The sequence below is a fragment of the Daphnia pulicaria genome, chromosome 2 (genome assembly GCF_021234035.1).
Source record: "Daphnia pulicaria isolate SC F1-1A chromosome 2, SC_F0-13Bv2, whole genome shotgun sequence".
Lineage (NCBI taxonomy): Eukaryota > Metazoa > Arthropoda > Branchiopoda > Diplostraca > Daphniidae > Daphnia > Daphnia pulicaria.
The window spans coordinates 3,206,446-3,222,813 of NC_060914.1; the positions used below are offsets into that span (position 1 = coordinate 3,206,446).

Consider the following 16,368-nt stretch of genomic DNA (forward strand, 5'->3'; position numbering starts at 1 on the left):
TTCATCTTTAAAAAAACAGGATCACTATTGGCTCTCAGCCCAGTCAGCCTTCACAGAGCCTTGGAAGGTGATATGGATGCATTACCTGATGGCGATCCGGCAAGTAGCGAAGGTGGAGTTGCTTTCATATTGCATAACTTGCACCACCACCACAGCAACAACCATCACGCGTTGAAAACTTTTTCTTGACGTCATCGTCGTCCTCCTCTGCACTGAGTGACGTTCCCGTTACTGGACGATTCCGCATTTTCCACCAGACTGTAGGAATCCATTGTCAATCCATTGACGTCCTAACTCATCGATCCGTTTCATCTTGGGTTTCGGCAGCCGCAGCTTCCGCGCTGTTATCCGACATCAGCAGCCTGGACGGCTGGACCTACAGTCGTACAGGGACACGGACAACAGCGGCGGAAGTCACCACCAACAGCAACATTATGGCCAGAACGGTGTGGGCCAGTACTCTGATTTGTCGCAATATCTGGCCAGCAGCGCTGGAGATCACGTCGTCAATGAATCGGTCGTTGTGGCCTCTGTGGGCATTTACGGATATGATCCGGTGGGCCTGAACGGCGGCTTATTCCAGCACCAACACGACGGTTTATTCCAGCACTAACACGACGGCGGCTACGTGTCGTATCACCACCAGCACGAGAGGAGCGTCGTTGCCGGATTAGTGGGCGCCGGATTCGGTTTCGAGCCGTCGCCTTCGACGCGGCCGTCGGTCTGCTCCCCGCAGCATTACATCCAGCATCAGCAACACGCCCACCAGCCGGATTACACGCACAACAGCAACAGCGTCGACACTTGTTCCGGCGGAGGAGGAGGATACAAATCCATGTGGTGTTGACGCGTCCCCTTACACCCCGACTTTGTCTCCGGTTAGTCCGTCGGTTTCCTCTCTTCCGCACTTGCAGCGCTTCCAGCAGCAGCAGGACGCTGTGGGATTCTATTCCACTTCGAGTTTCCCGAGCGGATCGGGCCACAACCAGAACAATTTCATGATCAACTGCGCCAACAGCGTCTTGTACAACATAGAGACGAGCGAAGGCGGATGGGACTATGCAGCCGATTTGACCATCGTCGCCACGGACGGGCTGGGCAGCAGTTGGTGGAACAGGACCAGCCACCGGATCAGTTGGATCATCACCATCACCATCAGCAGCAGCAGCTTCCGTAGTCGTCTCCCGTTTTGCTCAAGCCCGTCAAAGTCAAGAAAATTTGGCCGTCGAGAGCCTAAAAGGCCAACGACAACGAAGCGGGCGACGTCAAGCGACGCAAATCGATGGCCGGCAAGAAATATAACAAGCGCCAAGGCGACGAGATGAACGACGTCTTGATACTGGGCAATTGCAACGCCTGCCAATTCGTCAGCGCCATGAACTATTGGCGTCGTCGTTTTCGCCGGCCACTACCCTTACGGAAAAATCTCATCAAACTATATGAGAAATCATATGTTTATTAATGACATCAATGATTTTTTAATAATTTTTGATGATCTCATATATTTCTCATTAAATTGATGAGAATTTTCACCCTCATATTTATCATTAAAAGTGTTTAAAATATTTTTGTCTCATTTTATATGAGATATAACCCAATCCGTAGTAAGAAATCAGAAAGAAATCATATAAATTTCATGATTTTACCACAGACTTTTCGCATGAGAAATATGCAAGAAACTGGTGATAAATAACCATAAATATCATGATATTTTCTTAAAATAAATCAGTAATATATCATGTATTCTCAGTTTTTAATCATTAATTTCTATTGGTATTTTGTAATGAGATACTTGTATAAAATCATGTGGAAATCAATAAAATGTCATGATTTTCCCGCAGTTTTTTCGCATAAAAGATCTGCAAAAAATCAGTGATTATTAAGCAGGAATATCATGATATTTTCTTAAAATCAATAAGTAATTTGTCATAAATTCTGAGTTTTTAATCATTAATTTCTATTGGTATTTTGTAATGAGATACTTGTATAAATTCATGTGAAAATCAATAAAATCTCATGATTTTTCCACAGTTTTTTCGCATGAAAAATTTGCAAAAAAACAGTGATTATTAAGCGGGAATATCATGATATATTCTTATAATAAATCAATATTTTATCATATATTCTGAGTTATCATTCATTAATTTCTATTGATGTTTTGTGTTGAGATACTTGTATAAAATCATGTGAAAATCAATTTTACCTATATTATAAGATTTTTTTGGTTTTCTTTTATACAGTTTTTTGGCTTAAAAATCACGAAATTTATTATTAAATGTCTATCAGAAATCAGGTAGATTTCGGTGTGAGATCATGATATTTAATTATAATTATTTTGCATATTATCATTTATTAAGAGCTTTTTATCAATCATTTCTCTAATGCTTTATAGTGAGATTTTTCATTAAAATCATGTGAAAATCAGTTCCCACTAAGGAATCAAAAGATTTTTTGGTATTATTTTTACCCAATTTTGGGCTTTAAAATCTTCAAATTCATAACAAAAAGTCAGTAATAATCAGCTACAATTCAACAGATCAGATGTGAAATTATAACTATTTAATCGTCAATATTTTCTTATGTTTTGTAATGATGTGTGAAAAATCAAGGGAAAATTTCTACATATATGACATCAAAATATTTTCTTGTATTCTTTTAATACAATCCTAAAAATATCAGTTAAAATCAGCAAATAAGTATATAGGCCTACCTGGAATGAAATATTCTGACTTTAAAATTCTTTTTGGACTTTTACATATTTTATTTTTTACCTTTCGTAAATATATGGTAGCTATCTAATTCTCACAAAAATTACACGATGTTTTTATAATCACAAGATAGGCTGGGATAACTTTTTTTTTAACGCGCTAAGTAAATTTGAGTGAAAGTTCTATTTTACTCTGGTGTGTTTTTTTGTGTGTGAATTATTCTAAGTCCCGAAATCTGGATTTTATCTAACTAAACTAACCAATTGATTATATGGTATGTCAAAACGCATCATAGAAATTTTTACTAAGTTTTTTCACGCGCTAAGTAAATTTGAGTGCAATTTCTATTTGACTCTGGTATGTGTTTTTTGTGTAAATTTTTGTCCCATAAGCTGTTGTTATATCACTAAACTAACCAATTTATTGATTTCCACGTTAAAAAGTTTCAATTGTAACATCAATTGGTGGTGTAGTGGTTAGCAGATTGGCAAGCCAACCTGGAAGTCGAGGTTCGATTCCTGGTCAGGGCTATTCTTTTTTCAATTTATATAATTAAAATCTCATTTAAAAGCGCTCAAATTCTCATTCAAATTTTAGTGAGAAAATCATTAACATTTCAGTGGTGAAAAGAGAAATTAAGCAAGATTACAGTGAACCCTCAGTCAGATATCATTATATTTACGCGACTAATCATTTATATTTAGATGAGAAATAACATAATTCTCACTTTGTTCACATGAAATTAATGATTAACGGCTGATTTTAAACTTGAAAATGTCCCAAATTCTCATCAAAAGTCATCAAATAAATGATATTTTGCTGTTAATCTCACCAAAATATCACGACAAAATGAATGAGAATTAAGGTTATTCTCATGTATTTCTTTATGAGTTTTAATGAGATTTTTCCGTAAGGGTACCACCCGCCACAACCTCATGTTGAATCCAAAACGAAACGGGGCTGGACCTTATTGGAATCTAGTCAGGGACAAATTGGTGAGTCCGCCACAAGTTCCGCTTCCCAGCTCTCTGGCGACAAGCACAACGCCCCAAGCGGACCGAGGAAGAGGTGCTGGCCGTCGTGACCCATTTTCATGGCGACATCCAAGCCGCCAATTTACACTTGTTGACCCAACCGGCCAACGCCAGTCACAACGTCCTCAATAACTGGACGCCGGAAGAGATGGCCGTCTTTCACGCCGTTTTGCTCCAGCAAGGCAAAATTTTCCCCCAAGTTGCTCAACATGTAAGTTGATCGATTGTCTTGTTCATTTGGAATTCCAATTTAATTTAGTTTATGTACGCGCAGTTACCATCGAAAACGGCCAGCCAGTGCATAAAGATCTAAATATTACGTCTGGAAGAAAATCTGCCGGCCTCAGGAATACGCCTCGATTAAGCGTTCCATCCCGATCGGCGGACCTGCTGCCGCCGCCCCTAATCTTGTAGCCCTAGTTTGATCTCTGATGGTGCAGCGCAATCAACTGTTTAATTGATTCACATTCTTCCTACGATTGAAAATTTAACTATTCAAAATAAAACAGGACGAGACGAGTCTGTGCGACTGGCGTGACGTTGGATGCAGCGAAAGTGTCTGATTAGTCTGACGCAAGCGTCCGCCGTCGTGTCGCTGGATTGCTCGACATCCTCTTCGCCGGCCTCCTCTTCTTGGCTGTTGCTGCTCTTCCCCTGTGAGTTTGCCGACTGCCATGCGGTGAGCTGATTTGTCCAGCATCACAAAAACCGTCAGAATCCAAATTTTACAGGTATTAACCGCCGGAATGTGAGAGCACCCAACACATCCGATTTACATTTTATTGCACGCACTAATAATCCTCGTTTGTTGTTTCACTCGCCTTTGGTTGTTTTATTTGCTTCTTCCTGCTAATTTGTCATTTCATGGAAACAGACTTTTGGGTTTTATGTTACAGAACAAATTATTTTGTGTGTAGATTTCCAGTAATGGAGCGACTCCGCGACGTTATCAAAGGCAACCAAGCCAATCCATCGCCTAACGTCTCCCTTGCCGACAAGTTGTAATGTACCCGTGACCAGTCTGTCACAAGTCAGTTTTCTTTTCTCTTTTATTTGGTGAGATTATAATCTTTTAATTGATTAATTATGTGTTGGTTGGCAGGGAGTTTGACAAAGTCAAGAGCCGGAGCGCCCATATGAAAACGCACAAATCGGCATCAACAGCGACGAAGACGGTGTCATTTCTTAAATTAAATGCTGCCAATTCTTCTTCTTCCACGGCGGCCAATGGACAAGACAGTTAGTTGCTCATTGCTTGTGGGCAGATAAAACCGCAAGAGTCACCACCATCACGTTCATCATCACAAATTGTCATCAATGGCGGAGGGAGGAGCTCCGGCCTCGCCCGTCTCGTCCTACTGCTCGCTTCCGTCGCGCTTTCTGCCATTGCAGAGTCTTTTTTGAATCGTCTTGTGCACTTGAAACAAACGAGCCGCGGACCAAGACAGCAACCCCCAAAGAAGACGAAATCAAATCAATCGAGAGATTCAAATTTTTATGTAAATCACTCCCTCCCACCCCATAAAGTCAGCTTCCCTTTTAATCAGAAACTCAAAAACTTTCAACCTTTTTTTCTCTCTCTCTCGCTCTTTTTTCATTTTAGTGATCTTTGTCGTCTTTTAAGGAAAACATGTAATGCTATTAAGACTATGAGATATGTCTAAGTTTTTCACAAAGCACGTCACACTAAAGAAAAAGAATGACGAAAAACCAAAAAAGGTCATTTTCGTTTTTCTGATGTTTATTGTTGTTGTTATCCTTCCCCTCATTTTTATTTGGTTTGGCTTTCGACATTCAATCTTAATTAGAAATATTATTCGGCGTGTGATCCTTGTTCGATTTCAGCAAAAATTTACTCCTCGTACTTTTTTATACTGCTGCTGCATTTTATACTGCTTTTATATACTGCTGCCACGATTATTTATGTGCAAATTTGATTTGATTTTAAAATTATTTAGTAAATCACTTTATAAACTTTATTTAATTTCCCCAAACAGACAATTCAATATCTACAGTAGGATTTTTCGTGAAGTGATAATTTATTTGGTTTTCTGATATTCATCGGTTTTCATTCATACGGTTTTCATTCAGTCCTTGACTCTTTCGCGACAAGACATTTTTGGCATATTTGGCTAGTGTTGTTATTATGCATAATCTTGCATTATGAACACGTGATAAATTCATACATTTTATGAAACTTTTTTTAAAAAAGGCCCATAGCCCTATAAAAACGGTCATTGGCTTTGAGCTAGGACCATAACGCTGCCTACAGCAACCACAGCAACTACCTTCCCGTATGAAAACGCCCCTTTGATTAATCACTGATAATTGAAGGATATTAGCTTGATTAATTTTCCAATGATTTTCGCCATCAAAATTCGGACATGATTATTACTGACTTAGCATAAATTTATCACTGAGAAATGAATGGTTTTTCTTTGATTTTCAAATCATCTATTCACTTACTTTTGACTGATTTAATGTGAAGTTTTCAATGCTTTTTTATTGATTAGTTTTTCAATGCTTTTTTATTGATTGATTTTTCAATGCTTGTATCCAATGACTTTTTTTATAAAATTCAAAAGCTAAATTTTACTATACTAGTTTTCTTTCTCTACCAGTTTTGAACTCCTGTTGTCGGTTTTCCTTACCCTTGTTCTCCTTTTTTATTTTACTTACTTACCTATTATCTGTTAGAATTAATTGTAGGCCTATCATTGGTTGAAATTCTCCGTATCGGGACTTGAACCATCGCAACATTGAGTGGTAGCCAGACTCTATAACCAACTACCTATGACGTTGGACATTCGATAAATTTAGTCAGTTCAAGTATCTAATTCATACGTATCTATATAGGGCGTTGTGATAAACAATTTTTTTTTCGAAGAAAAAGAAAAACGTGTTGGTGGTGTGTTTGGTATTTTTATAATCATTAAAAAATCTTTCACAAAATCATGAAATAACATATAAGAAAAATGCTAGAAGTAGGATAGAGTCCAGTAACGAAATATTTGTCATTGCAAAATCAATTAGCGGATAGAAATTATAACCGAGCCCGAAAAAAATCATTCATTTATCACTAGAAACATCATTTGTCATTTAGGATATTATCGATTAAGTAGGTCTCAAAATTATGGTATCTATCTTCATATTTACGATGATTGCGCTGTTCGCCTAGGAGTCGCTTTCGCGTTAAACCAAGACTACCACCCGTCTTACCATCATCATATGAAGAAGATACCAACTGAAATCATATTCAGAGTTATTTTCATTGATTCATATTTATAAGCCCCGATCTGGGATTGAACACGGTACCTTTCGATCCATAGGAGCGTGCGATAACCATTGGCCTATGGTTGCACATTCGATTCTATATTAACCATGTTGACAACGCCGTATGTTTCTTACATATGGAAATTCACCCTTAATATCATTGATTTCGACGCAACAAAATAATATAAGTCAATGATTCTTCATAAGAAGAACGTGAAAAGCATTCCAAAGGCCTTTCAGTGATAATTTATTGATATTTGAGAAATCATTTGTAATGGTATTCATTCACTATGTTCACTATTTAGTAATAATCGGCAATAAAGTCAATGAACTATCAGGAAAATATTAATCGGGATAACTAATGATTTACATTGATAATCAGTGAAAATCCAATGATTCTGGAAATCCCTGTCGTGATATTTGTCAACTAGCTAGGCTGCTAGCCACTGAAATATCATTAAAATTTATGTTGGGAAAACTTAGTGATTTAAACGGAGCAGTATTCAATCAATCAATAGAAATCATTGGATAAAAAATCATTCTCAGTGATAATTCTCAGTGGTAATCCCTGAAATATCACTGAAATCTGAGGAAAGCTCAGTGATATGAACTGAGAAGTAATTATAAAAATCAATAGCAAGCTGTATAAAAATCATTATAAAATCAAAATTACCGTTTGGGACTCATTGAACAATCATTTATTAATCATTGGAATGATTTCTTAGTGATAAATAGATGCTGATTATTGATTTGTAGGTGTCGATGAAGTATGGCAATAAAATGATAAGAAATTCAAAGGTTTACTGAAAATTACTGAAAATGTAAATATCAGTAGAAAATCAGTAATTTTTCAAAAGAAAATATTCCATGGATTTTTACGTTATGTTCATTGATTAGTTCAATGACTAAGTTAAGTTTAATCACTGCAAAATACTTCATTTTCTGGATCTAATGATAAACCAATGAGTTTTGTGGACTCTGTTCTAATTTTTGAAATATCTTTGATTTTCCAACGATTTGTTACTGACTTTGTAAATTGATTTATCATAGAAAATCATCGCCAGTGATAATTGCGTGACATTCTTACTGACATTCTATGACATTTCAGACTGTCTATTGATTTGTTTATGCTTTTCATTGATTTGCAGTGATTTTCATTGACTCATTTCCATACGGGTTAGCACAAAATGAATTTCAAAAGTTATACTGCAGCTCCGCTCTTCGACCAGCAATGGCGTCTGGAGTCTGGAATCATGATCGAGGGAGACTTATAGGCCTACCGCATTTACAAACAGCCTTAATTCAGCAGGCACCTCCCCATACACAATATACTATCATCTAGAGCGTTTCACGTATGTTTATGCCTATATTAGCGTTATAAAAATATAATAACCGCGTGATCATTAAGGGCAGCAGAGTATGTCTTCAAAGGTATGGGGTATACAATTATTCCATCGATTATTTTTAACAATTCTGTAGTAGTTGTTGCCTACATATAATAAAATAAACGCAATTTCGTCGAAAAATGAAACTTTTGACTATTATCTATATAGGAGTAGCCTAATTTATAGCGGTATATTATTCTGGATATCCACAAGAATGTGAGTATAAAAGGGTTTGAATTGCAAATCGAGTCTCCGATATTGAAGATTGGAAAGCCCATCAGTTTTGAAACGAACTGAGCCTTCCTGCAGTATCTTCTTCCTATCTGGATTGGGTTCGGCTTTTTTATGGGAAAGCGTCTTGTACCGTGCACGATTGACGAGCGATGGCTGGTCGTCGAAAGCCCTGGTCACTGTCAAGTTGTTGAATAAGATACGTTCATACAACTGATCGTCCTCACCACCCCAACCCCAGAACAAATTTGAATAGCCGTTAATTTGTTGAAAATCATGGGTTGAAATTGCGCTGACACCACCGAAAAAGTTTCTGGCAACTGGCCTGTAATATTTCAAATTGAAAAATAGTATATGTTATTATCCCTACCTTACCTTACCTTATGTTATTATCCTACCTATTATCAATTACAATTATAATGCGGAGTATTTAATATACCTGTAATTATCCCAATAGTCGATTGAAAAAGCCATTTGCCGTGGTTTCCCATCTTCTGGACATGAGTAAGTGTGTCCGTCATTTTCTGGTATAAAATCAACGTCATGAAATATGAAACATGGAAACTTATCCTGTAATAGAGCCTCAGTAAAGCCAATGTTTAACAGCATTCCTCGATTGAACGATGCACCTTCTGTTCGTTATGGAGAAAATGCAAAATCAGCATCAACAGAATCGTGTGTAAGATTGTGTGAGCCTATTTTATTTGATAACCTAACTAGATTGCTCTACGACTATGACTATGACTACGACTACGACTATGACTACGACTATGATGGTGTAGCTTAGTTGCTGTCGCTGGAGGAACGGGTGCAAGTGGCGAAGAAAAATAGGCAAATGTTCTGATCTGTCGCGGAATGGTACAACAACGGCAACTTTATATTTTGATTGACATTCTTCCGGCTCGTACCTTCACCAAAATTGACTCCGGACTCCTTCGGGATCTCTTCGTCATCGTCGTTACCTTCCTGGGTGGTATTGGTCCTTGCAATTGATATATTTGTCCAGCCGACTAATTCAAATTGGTAATTTTAAAACATATTTTATTCAAGCTTAAAGCTTATAAAAGCTATAGTTAATTTCAAAACCACCCCACCTAATTTGGGGGAAACAACAGGGCATGGTTCTTTTCTCAGGTCGGACTTATCGGACGATTGCAGGAAAGGAATGAAGGATTTTGAAACTTCCATTTCTGACGCTTGGTAAAGGTTATTGATGTCTATAGACATCATCTATAGACATGTACTATAGTACAAAACCACTGTCTTCGACACTCAACTCTTTTGATGATGATTTGTCACCTAACGATGGCTGCGATTTCCAAGGATTTTCAAAATTAAAACTAAGAAATTTGAACCGAAGAGAGACGACAAAAAAGACGAAAATAAAAGTGAGGGAGAGCCATGGTCGAAGCCCGACCCGCAGATGAGAGGCATAAACCAGCATCGTCGTCCACAAACCGATCGTAGTGAATGCTTTGGCTCTACTGCCGAGATAAAAGTAGCCCAAATCGTTTGTACGGAATATGCGTCCCTTATAGTTTTACGAACCAGCAATGGCTTTAAATTCACGAATAAAAGCTCTTTCCACACGAGAAAAGAGTTTTTCTTTTAATTATTATTTTTTTTAATGTTCAAGAAGAACAAAAAACGGGATTTAACTACCGTAGCGCGTTTATTTCATTTAGCCACCACATAGCACCGAAAAATACCATCAGCCCCAATAATCGGTGCGTTCTCTCCTCGCCCGTTTTTCTCAACTGCCTGCGATGATGCGCCATTTTAACATCTTTAGATGCAACTGTCCAAAGGACACCGACAGCTGCTGTCACCCTTTAGCGCTTTCTGGCAGGTGCTGCTATAAAAAGTTTCGTTACCGGACCGCGGACGTTTACATTCGTTTGACTCCGCTTTGAAAGTGACATAAGTTATGACATATCACACAATTCCTCCAGCACGTCCAGCACGGTCTATGAATATATACATCTATAGACTATATATCTTAACCATCGTATAAACAAAACACGTATCGTCCGACACCGCAAGTTCGTTCTGAACGGAATTAATGGCCCGTTTAATATCCTGCACCAGGCCGTCCTCAAAGTCCGCCTATAAATGTACTGTAGTGCGGCAAACGGGAGCTTTGAGGGGTAAATTTATTAATTTCTACGAAATTTTGTGTCTGCAATCCACAATAATAATCAGAATTTGTTGAAGCCGTTCCTTCCTCCAGTATTCACTCACAAAATTCCATCAAAACTTTCAATCACAGGCACTGTTAAAAAGGGTACCAATTTTTGGGGGTTGTCAACCACCAAAAATTTGTAAATGCACGAAATTTTGACTTTTTTCGAAAATTTTGGGGTTTTACGTACCACTTTCATTTTTTCAAATTTAACTACAAATATTTGGGGAAAATTACCCCCAAATTTTTGGGCATGGCCAGACATTTAGGGAGTGCATAATATATAAGCATACTTGGGACATAGATTTTAGTCATGATTAGCAAAGTAATCCCGTCGGCAACCGGCAGAGACATAATGACAAGTTCAGCTTTTCTATATAAACTATTCAGCAGCGATAGAATTATTTCAAGTACATTTAAAATTTTTATAGTTTATTCATTTTTATATTAATCAAAGTATTTGCAAACTACTTGTCAAGTAGATCAATTTTTCAACTTGAAATATTTTCAAGCATGCATCCCTTTCCTTAAAAATTATATCGATTTCTGAAAACGTAAGTAGTCTAACGTATAATATTAAGTCTAAGTACTAGTATTTTCGACAAACACGCCCGCTATCCTCTAACTCTTATTTTCTATACTAACAAAGACTATAAAACTTTCTAAGTCCTTACGTACAGTAAATCAAATTTGATTCATAAATATCTATTTAATAAATAAGTCAAGTGGTGTAGTGGTTAGCGAGCTGAGCTAGCAAATCAAAGGTTCAAGGTTCGATCCTGGCCGTGGTCGAATCTTTTATTTGTCTTCTGTACAACCCCGAACGTTTCGTATTGCGATACGATACAAATATTTCGGGTTTGGGAACCCCAGATCTCAGTTGCCGAGAATTTAGGGCGTTTAACCCCGAAATAGTTGGGAAGTTTTTTAACAGTGGGAACTAAAAATAACTGCTAAATTCACACAAGTTGTTTATTTTTAGCATTAAATCACCAATAATGTAAAATCATCATGTATTTTTCATTCGATATAAGAAGAAGCAATAAATCGTATATGACTATGTTATAACGCAATCATTTCAGCATACTAGACTTTCAGCATTATAACCGCGGGAAAAAAAAAGAACTACGCACTTTTTCCTAAACAAGAGATGTCGGTGGTGGCGTAAAACATGTTTGGTTAGTCAATTGGCCTGACCACCACGCAGCAATGTCGGCATAACTTTTCTTTTCCACATCATTCCTGTCGTTCAGTAAGCGACACAAAGAACACCATCCATTTAAATGCCCGAGCTCAACAGTGTATCGTTGCTTCCAGCGGAAATAACTCAGATAAAGCTCGTCATTGATCATCAATTCCTTGAGATGATTGGCCAGATTCTCTGGGCTATCGAAATCTCTAGCGTTGACGTAGGATCCTTCCGGCAGGTAGAGAGAATAATTAGCTCCGCCGTAAACCACCGGCACCGTGTCGTGCATCAAAGTCCGATAGAGTTTTTCCGTGACGTAATCTGGGCAAAGCGAGTTCTCGAAACTGAGATAAAAACGATAATAACGGCCCAGCATCACATTGCAATCGGCTCGATTTACGCACGTGTGATTACTACCGTTATTTCTGCACGAGCCATAAACATCTACCGGAATGAAATTCGATAAATTACGGACCAACAATTCACGCTGACTGCTCGTTTTACAGTTGGAAACGAACCAAGCGACTGTTCGATTCTTTACTGTCAGATTCATTTGCTGAATGTTGCTGCTGGCGATTACTGCAGGATTAAAATTACTTTGAGCAGATAGTGTGTTCCCTGGCGGGAAATTTGAACAGGATGAAGATGAATCAATGCACCGGATGCGACCGTAGGTATTTACAACATCGGAATCGAGACGATAAGTCATGGTTCGGTTAAAATAATTCTGGAATAAAGGCATTTGTAACATTTTCAAATCCGTGTGCATTGGAGATTCCAAAAGAAAGAAAACAAAGTTTTGATGAGGACGCCTCTGTCCAGGCGGTGGCAAATCGTTGGGATGGAGATCTCGAGCGTGAAAGAAGACGGCGTCACTATCGTTCAGTAGCCTGCGGTCGGTAGTCGTCACACAATTTGAGACTTCGCAACATCGTGCGAAGGGAGTGCTACCTATTCCCACCTCAAAGTCGCTCGTTTCGAAAAATTTCGTCCAAAACAGAATGATTTTCTGGTGATCTTGTGCTGACGTTATTTCCGATAAATTCTCGATTGAAGCTTCTTTCTATATTATTTATGTAATAGTTTGGGCATACCATTAAGACATGGCAGTAGAAATAGAACAAAAGATAACAATTGAATAACGATAATGGCTATACCTGTTGAAGATGGCTAATAACTAATTGTTGGTCGTCATCATATTCAGGTAACATCAAATAATAAAGGACGATGAGTACTCCAACAACGCTACTAGTTAGCCGACTTAACATGGGTGACTGACAACTCTTCAGCAACTTTCGAAACATGCCGGATCAAAAATGTTACCGTCAGGCAGTCTTTTGGCAACGATGCTGCATCCTCTGAGCTTAAACTGCGACTGACTTGCGAAGGAGAGGGACTACCGTGTACAGCGCGATTGTCCCGCTGCTGGTGAGCAGCGTTAAATGATGTATTTAACAATACGAAAGTTCTGGATAATCTAATTGTTATTAATCGTCGTCATGAAATATAGTAGGCTACAATTCATTCATTCAATTTTACCAACTCTAACTAATCTAGCCTTAATTAATTTATATAAAGTTAAATGTTATTTACAGGGTATTACATTATATTATACTGTAACCTTTTGCTGGCAACTTAAAATTATAGCCTATAGATTAGTACCTCTATGCAGGTTGTAGATCCGGTCAAAATACTACAAAAAAAAAATCGACAAGGATTTTTAAATTTGACGGAAATTATAGTCCCTTTGTTTTAAACTCATACGCGTTTGCAACATCTGCGGAATGGATAGAAATACATAATCATGGTAATGTATGTAATAATGCATAAAGACTAAAGAGCATTAGCATGCCTAATAAATATTTTATCAGGAAATAGCTAAAAAGTATATTACTACCAAAATGTGCAGCGTTATTGCAGGCATATATTGGCATACAGTTGATTACTTTTTACATTTTTATCTGTATATCATACAAGATACAAGATCCATTTACCAATTTGTTGGGTGTAGAGTAGCCTACATACACATAACACGTTCCACGTAGTCACTTATAAGGTGACAGTAATATTAGCTACTACCTTTGCCAGCAGCGACTGTAACGACAGCAGATGGTCTTTCAAGTCTCGTACATAGCAGAATATACAAGTCTGCTGGTCTACCATGCGTAGTTTACAATCGCTATAACTATAAGGATAATATCTTCAATTGTTATAGAGACAAAAAAAACACCAAAAACTTTTTTGTTTTAGCCTGCCAAATATTGTCTGGATTTTATTTCTCAAGCATATTGCGTCATTCTGTATAAGCAGGTGTAGGTATATTTTATACTTTCTTTCATTTGCGGACAACGACCGATTCGTGGACGTAAATGACTTCCCTGCTATAATTTAATGAAATCATGCGAAACTTTTTATAATTGTTGCTCTCCATCAGACGAGTTAAAGCAGGCTCCCCCTCTGGAATGTGATTCCACTCCACCGTCATCGTCTGTAAAATATTTTTAGGCCAATTGACCAATCATGATGAAATGAAACTCTTAATCTAGCAGGCTGTATATGTCTATATACACCTTGATGTTGACTTTATGCCAAGGAATGGTTTCCAGGATTTTGTACTCGGATCCTTCGACGTCCAGTCCAAAATAGTCGACGTCAGTCCTGCCAACGGCCAGTAGGATGGAATAGAACGGGAAACACTGAACAGTGTAGACGCTCTCGTTATTATCTTCATCTCTGCTTTTACTCGTATTATTATTTGCTTCTAATGTTTCAACGATTAAACCCCCAGCATTGTTAGGGCCGTTGAATAGAACCTATAGAATAAACCATACAGAGAGAGAGGAGCACTCAATTGTAGAGCTTAAGGTATATAATTTGTCTAAAATTTATTTGACTATATAATGTTAAAAGCTTTTTTTGTACATACTTTGATCGGGTAAGGTTTGGTGCTGATGCAGTTGGGCAAACTGTAAGCCTTTCGATTGCGAGAAAGCAGCTTACTAAAAGATTTTTGATCGGCTTCTATGAGCAATCCATTCCAATCGAGATAGCGCTCCATGAAGAAGGTGTTGGAGAGGAATTCGCCGTCGAATCCGCCATTCTCAACGAAAAAGCCCTTGGTCTGCAAGATTCAAATGGCAACATATGGCAAAAGACAGTATAACAAAAATCAAATGCTGCTATATATTTATACTTTATTTTTCAAAATTTCCCTAATGTCATTGGCTTGGCCATTGGAAGGATCGATTGTTTCGGGATGATCCAGCACGTAAGGAAGTTCTTTAGATGCTGGCTGGAGCAGGTATTTGTCTCGGATGAGTTGGATCAAACACGGATGGTCTTGTTGCAGTTTCTTTTCGTTGGCGTATTCTATATTTAAAATAAAAAATGAACAGATGTGCGTTTTAAGTCTAATGGGCACTTATAGTATCAAAGTTTAACATAACGGATGCCCCGTTAGGCCATATATTATATACCTATTGTGCAAAAGGACAAATCCAAATATTTATCTGCTGGCGTCTTGGCCCAGTTGTCCCCATAAGTGTCCTCCATCAAGTTGTATTTTGTCAACGGCAATGGCTAGTGTTCGAAAAGTCAACCATAAAAATTTAGAACTATTATCGTGGCATAAGCGGAGAAATATAAATTGGCCATAAGCTGCTATAATTACTTGTGCCAAATTCAGATGCACTTCGCTAAAATTTTGTTGGTGTTTGTTGACTTGAATCGAATTCGCCATTTGACTAACATTCGTTTTCACCTCTGCTGCTGGATTGGATTTGTAGAAAAAAAACAGGAATAAGACGAGTAACGCCAAAATAAGGATTAAGGGAAAGCGAACTCCGCGAAGAAATCCTGGTCCCATTGTGTTCTCTTTTCTCTTAACTTCTCCTAGGAAATCAATGGATTTATAGGCCATTATCAGTGAATTTCGTAAAAGAAATTCCAAATTATCAACACAAAACATCAAACTTTTCAAATTCATTTATACGTATAATAAACATTTTGATGGCAAAAATGAACTAGCCTATTTTTTTAACTATATAGCTGACACCACAGAGTCACAGAAAAGCACAGTAGTCTTCTTTCATTCGATGCAACTTATTCACTTACAGTTAAACTTCAGTGCGATCTCAAAACCACAAGGCACTTTCGATACTAGACCCTTTCGTTTTAGTCACTGTTGAAAAACCCGCTCCGGTTTGGGGCGTAACAGAACGCCCTAGGAAAAATTGAGAGGAGGGATGTTAGAAATCGGCGTCCCTCTGGCGACCAAATTGATCGAAAAAGAAGAAAATGTTCCACAATTTAAAAAAAAAACTGATCTCGGAAAATATATTTCCTACAGCACGTCATTTACACTTGT

General features: G+C 37.8%; 3 protein-coding genes across 3 annotated transcripts; all 3 read right to left on the reverse strand.

The window, feature by feature from the left end:
- Positions 1 to 8,580: 8,580 nt before the first annotated feature.
- LOC124326920 (beta-1,4-N-acetylgalactosaminyltransferase bre-4-like) lies at positions 8,581 to 9,334 on the reverse strand. Its single transcript, XM_046785637.1, has 2 exons — positions 9,071 to 9,334; positions 8,581 to 8,956 (listed from the first exon to the last, which is right to left on the reverse strand). Exons 1-2 carry the CDS (start codon positions 9,238 to 9,240, stop codon positions 8,581 to 8,583), a joined length of 546 nt encoding a protein of 181 aa, XP_046641593.1. The 5' UTR covers positions 9,241 to 9,334.
- Positions 9,335 to 11,865: 2,531 nt separating this feature from the next.
- Positions 11,866 to 13,359, reverse strand: LOC124325991 (alpha-(1,3)-fucosyltransferase C-like). Its single transcript, XM_046784567.1, has 2 exons — positions 13,160 to 13,359; positions 11,866 to 13,065 (listed from the first exon to the last, which is right to left on the reverse strand). The coding sequence occupies exons 1-2, from the start codon at positions 13,304 to 13,306 to the stop codon at positions 11,953 to 11,955; spliced, it is 1,260 nt and encodes a 419-aa protein (XP_046640523.1). The 5' UTR covers positions 13,307 to 13,359; the 3' UTR covers positions 11,866 to 11,952.
- Positions 13,360 to 14,257: 898 nt separating this feature from the next.
- Positions 14,258 to 16,153, reverse strand: LOC124325992. Its single transcript, XM_046784568.1, has 6 exons — positions 15,673 to 16,153; positions 15,479 to 15,581; positions 15,196 to 15,371; positions 14,929 to 15,123; positions 14,573 to 14,815; positions 14,258 to 14,490 (listed from the first exon to the last, which is right to left on the reverse strand). The coding sequence occupies exons 1-6, from the start codon at positions 15,985 to 15,987 to the stop codon at positions 14,338 to 14,340; spliced, it is 1,185 nt and encodes a 394-aa protein (XP_046640524.1). The 5' UTR covers positions 15,988 to 16,153; the 3' UTR covers positions 14,258 to 14,337.
- Between the last annotated feature and the right edge of the window lie 215 nt (positions 16,154 to 16,368).

Coding starts and splice junctions, on each gene's coding strand:
- LOC124326920 (XM_046785637.1), bottom strand. CDS start 9,240: ATGCTGTTAAACATTGGCTTTACTGAGGCTCTATTACAGGATAAGTTT. Junction 8,957..9,070: donor GACTATTGGGATAATTACAG/GTATATTAAATA, acceptor GAAATATTACAG/GCCAGTTGCCAGAAACTTTT.
- LOC124325991 (XM_046784567.1), bottom strand. CDS start 13,306: ATGTTTCGAAAGTTGCTGAAGAGTTGTCAGTCACCCATGTTAAGTCGG. Junction 13,066..13,159: donor TTATTAGCCATCTTCAACAG/GTATAGCCATTA, acceptor TAAATAATATAG/AAAGAAGCTTCAATCGAGAA.
- LOC124325992 (XM_046784568.1), bottom strand. CDS start 15,987: ATGAATTTGAAAAGTTTGATGTTTTGTGTTGATAATTTGGAATTTCTT. Junction 15,372..15,478: donor TTTGTCCTTTTGCACAATAG/GTATATAATATA, acceptor TTTTAAATATAG/AATACGCCAACGAAAAGAAA. Junction 14,816..14,928: donor CCAAACCTTACCCGATCAAA/GTATGTACAAAA, acceptor TTTATTCTATAG/GTTCTATTCAACGGCCCTAA.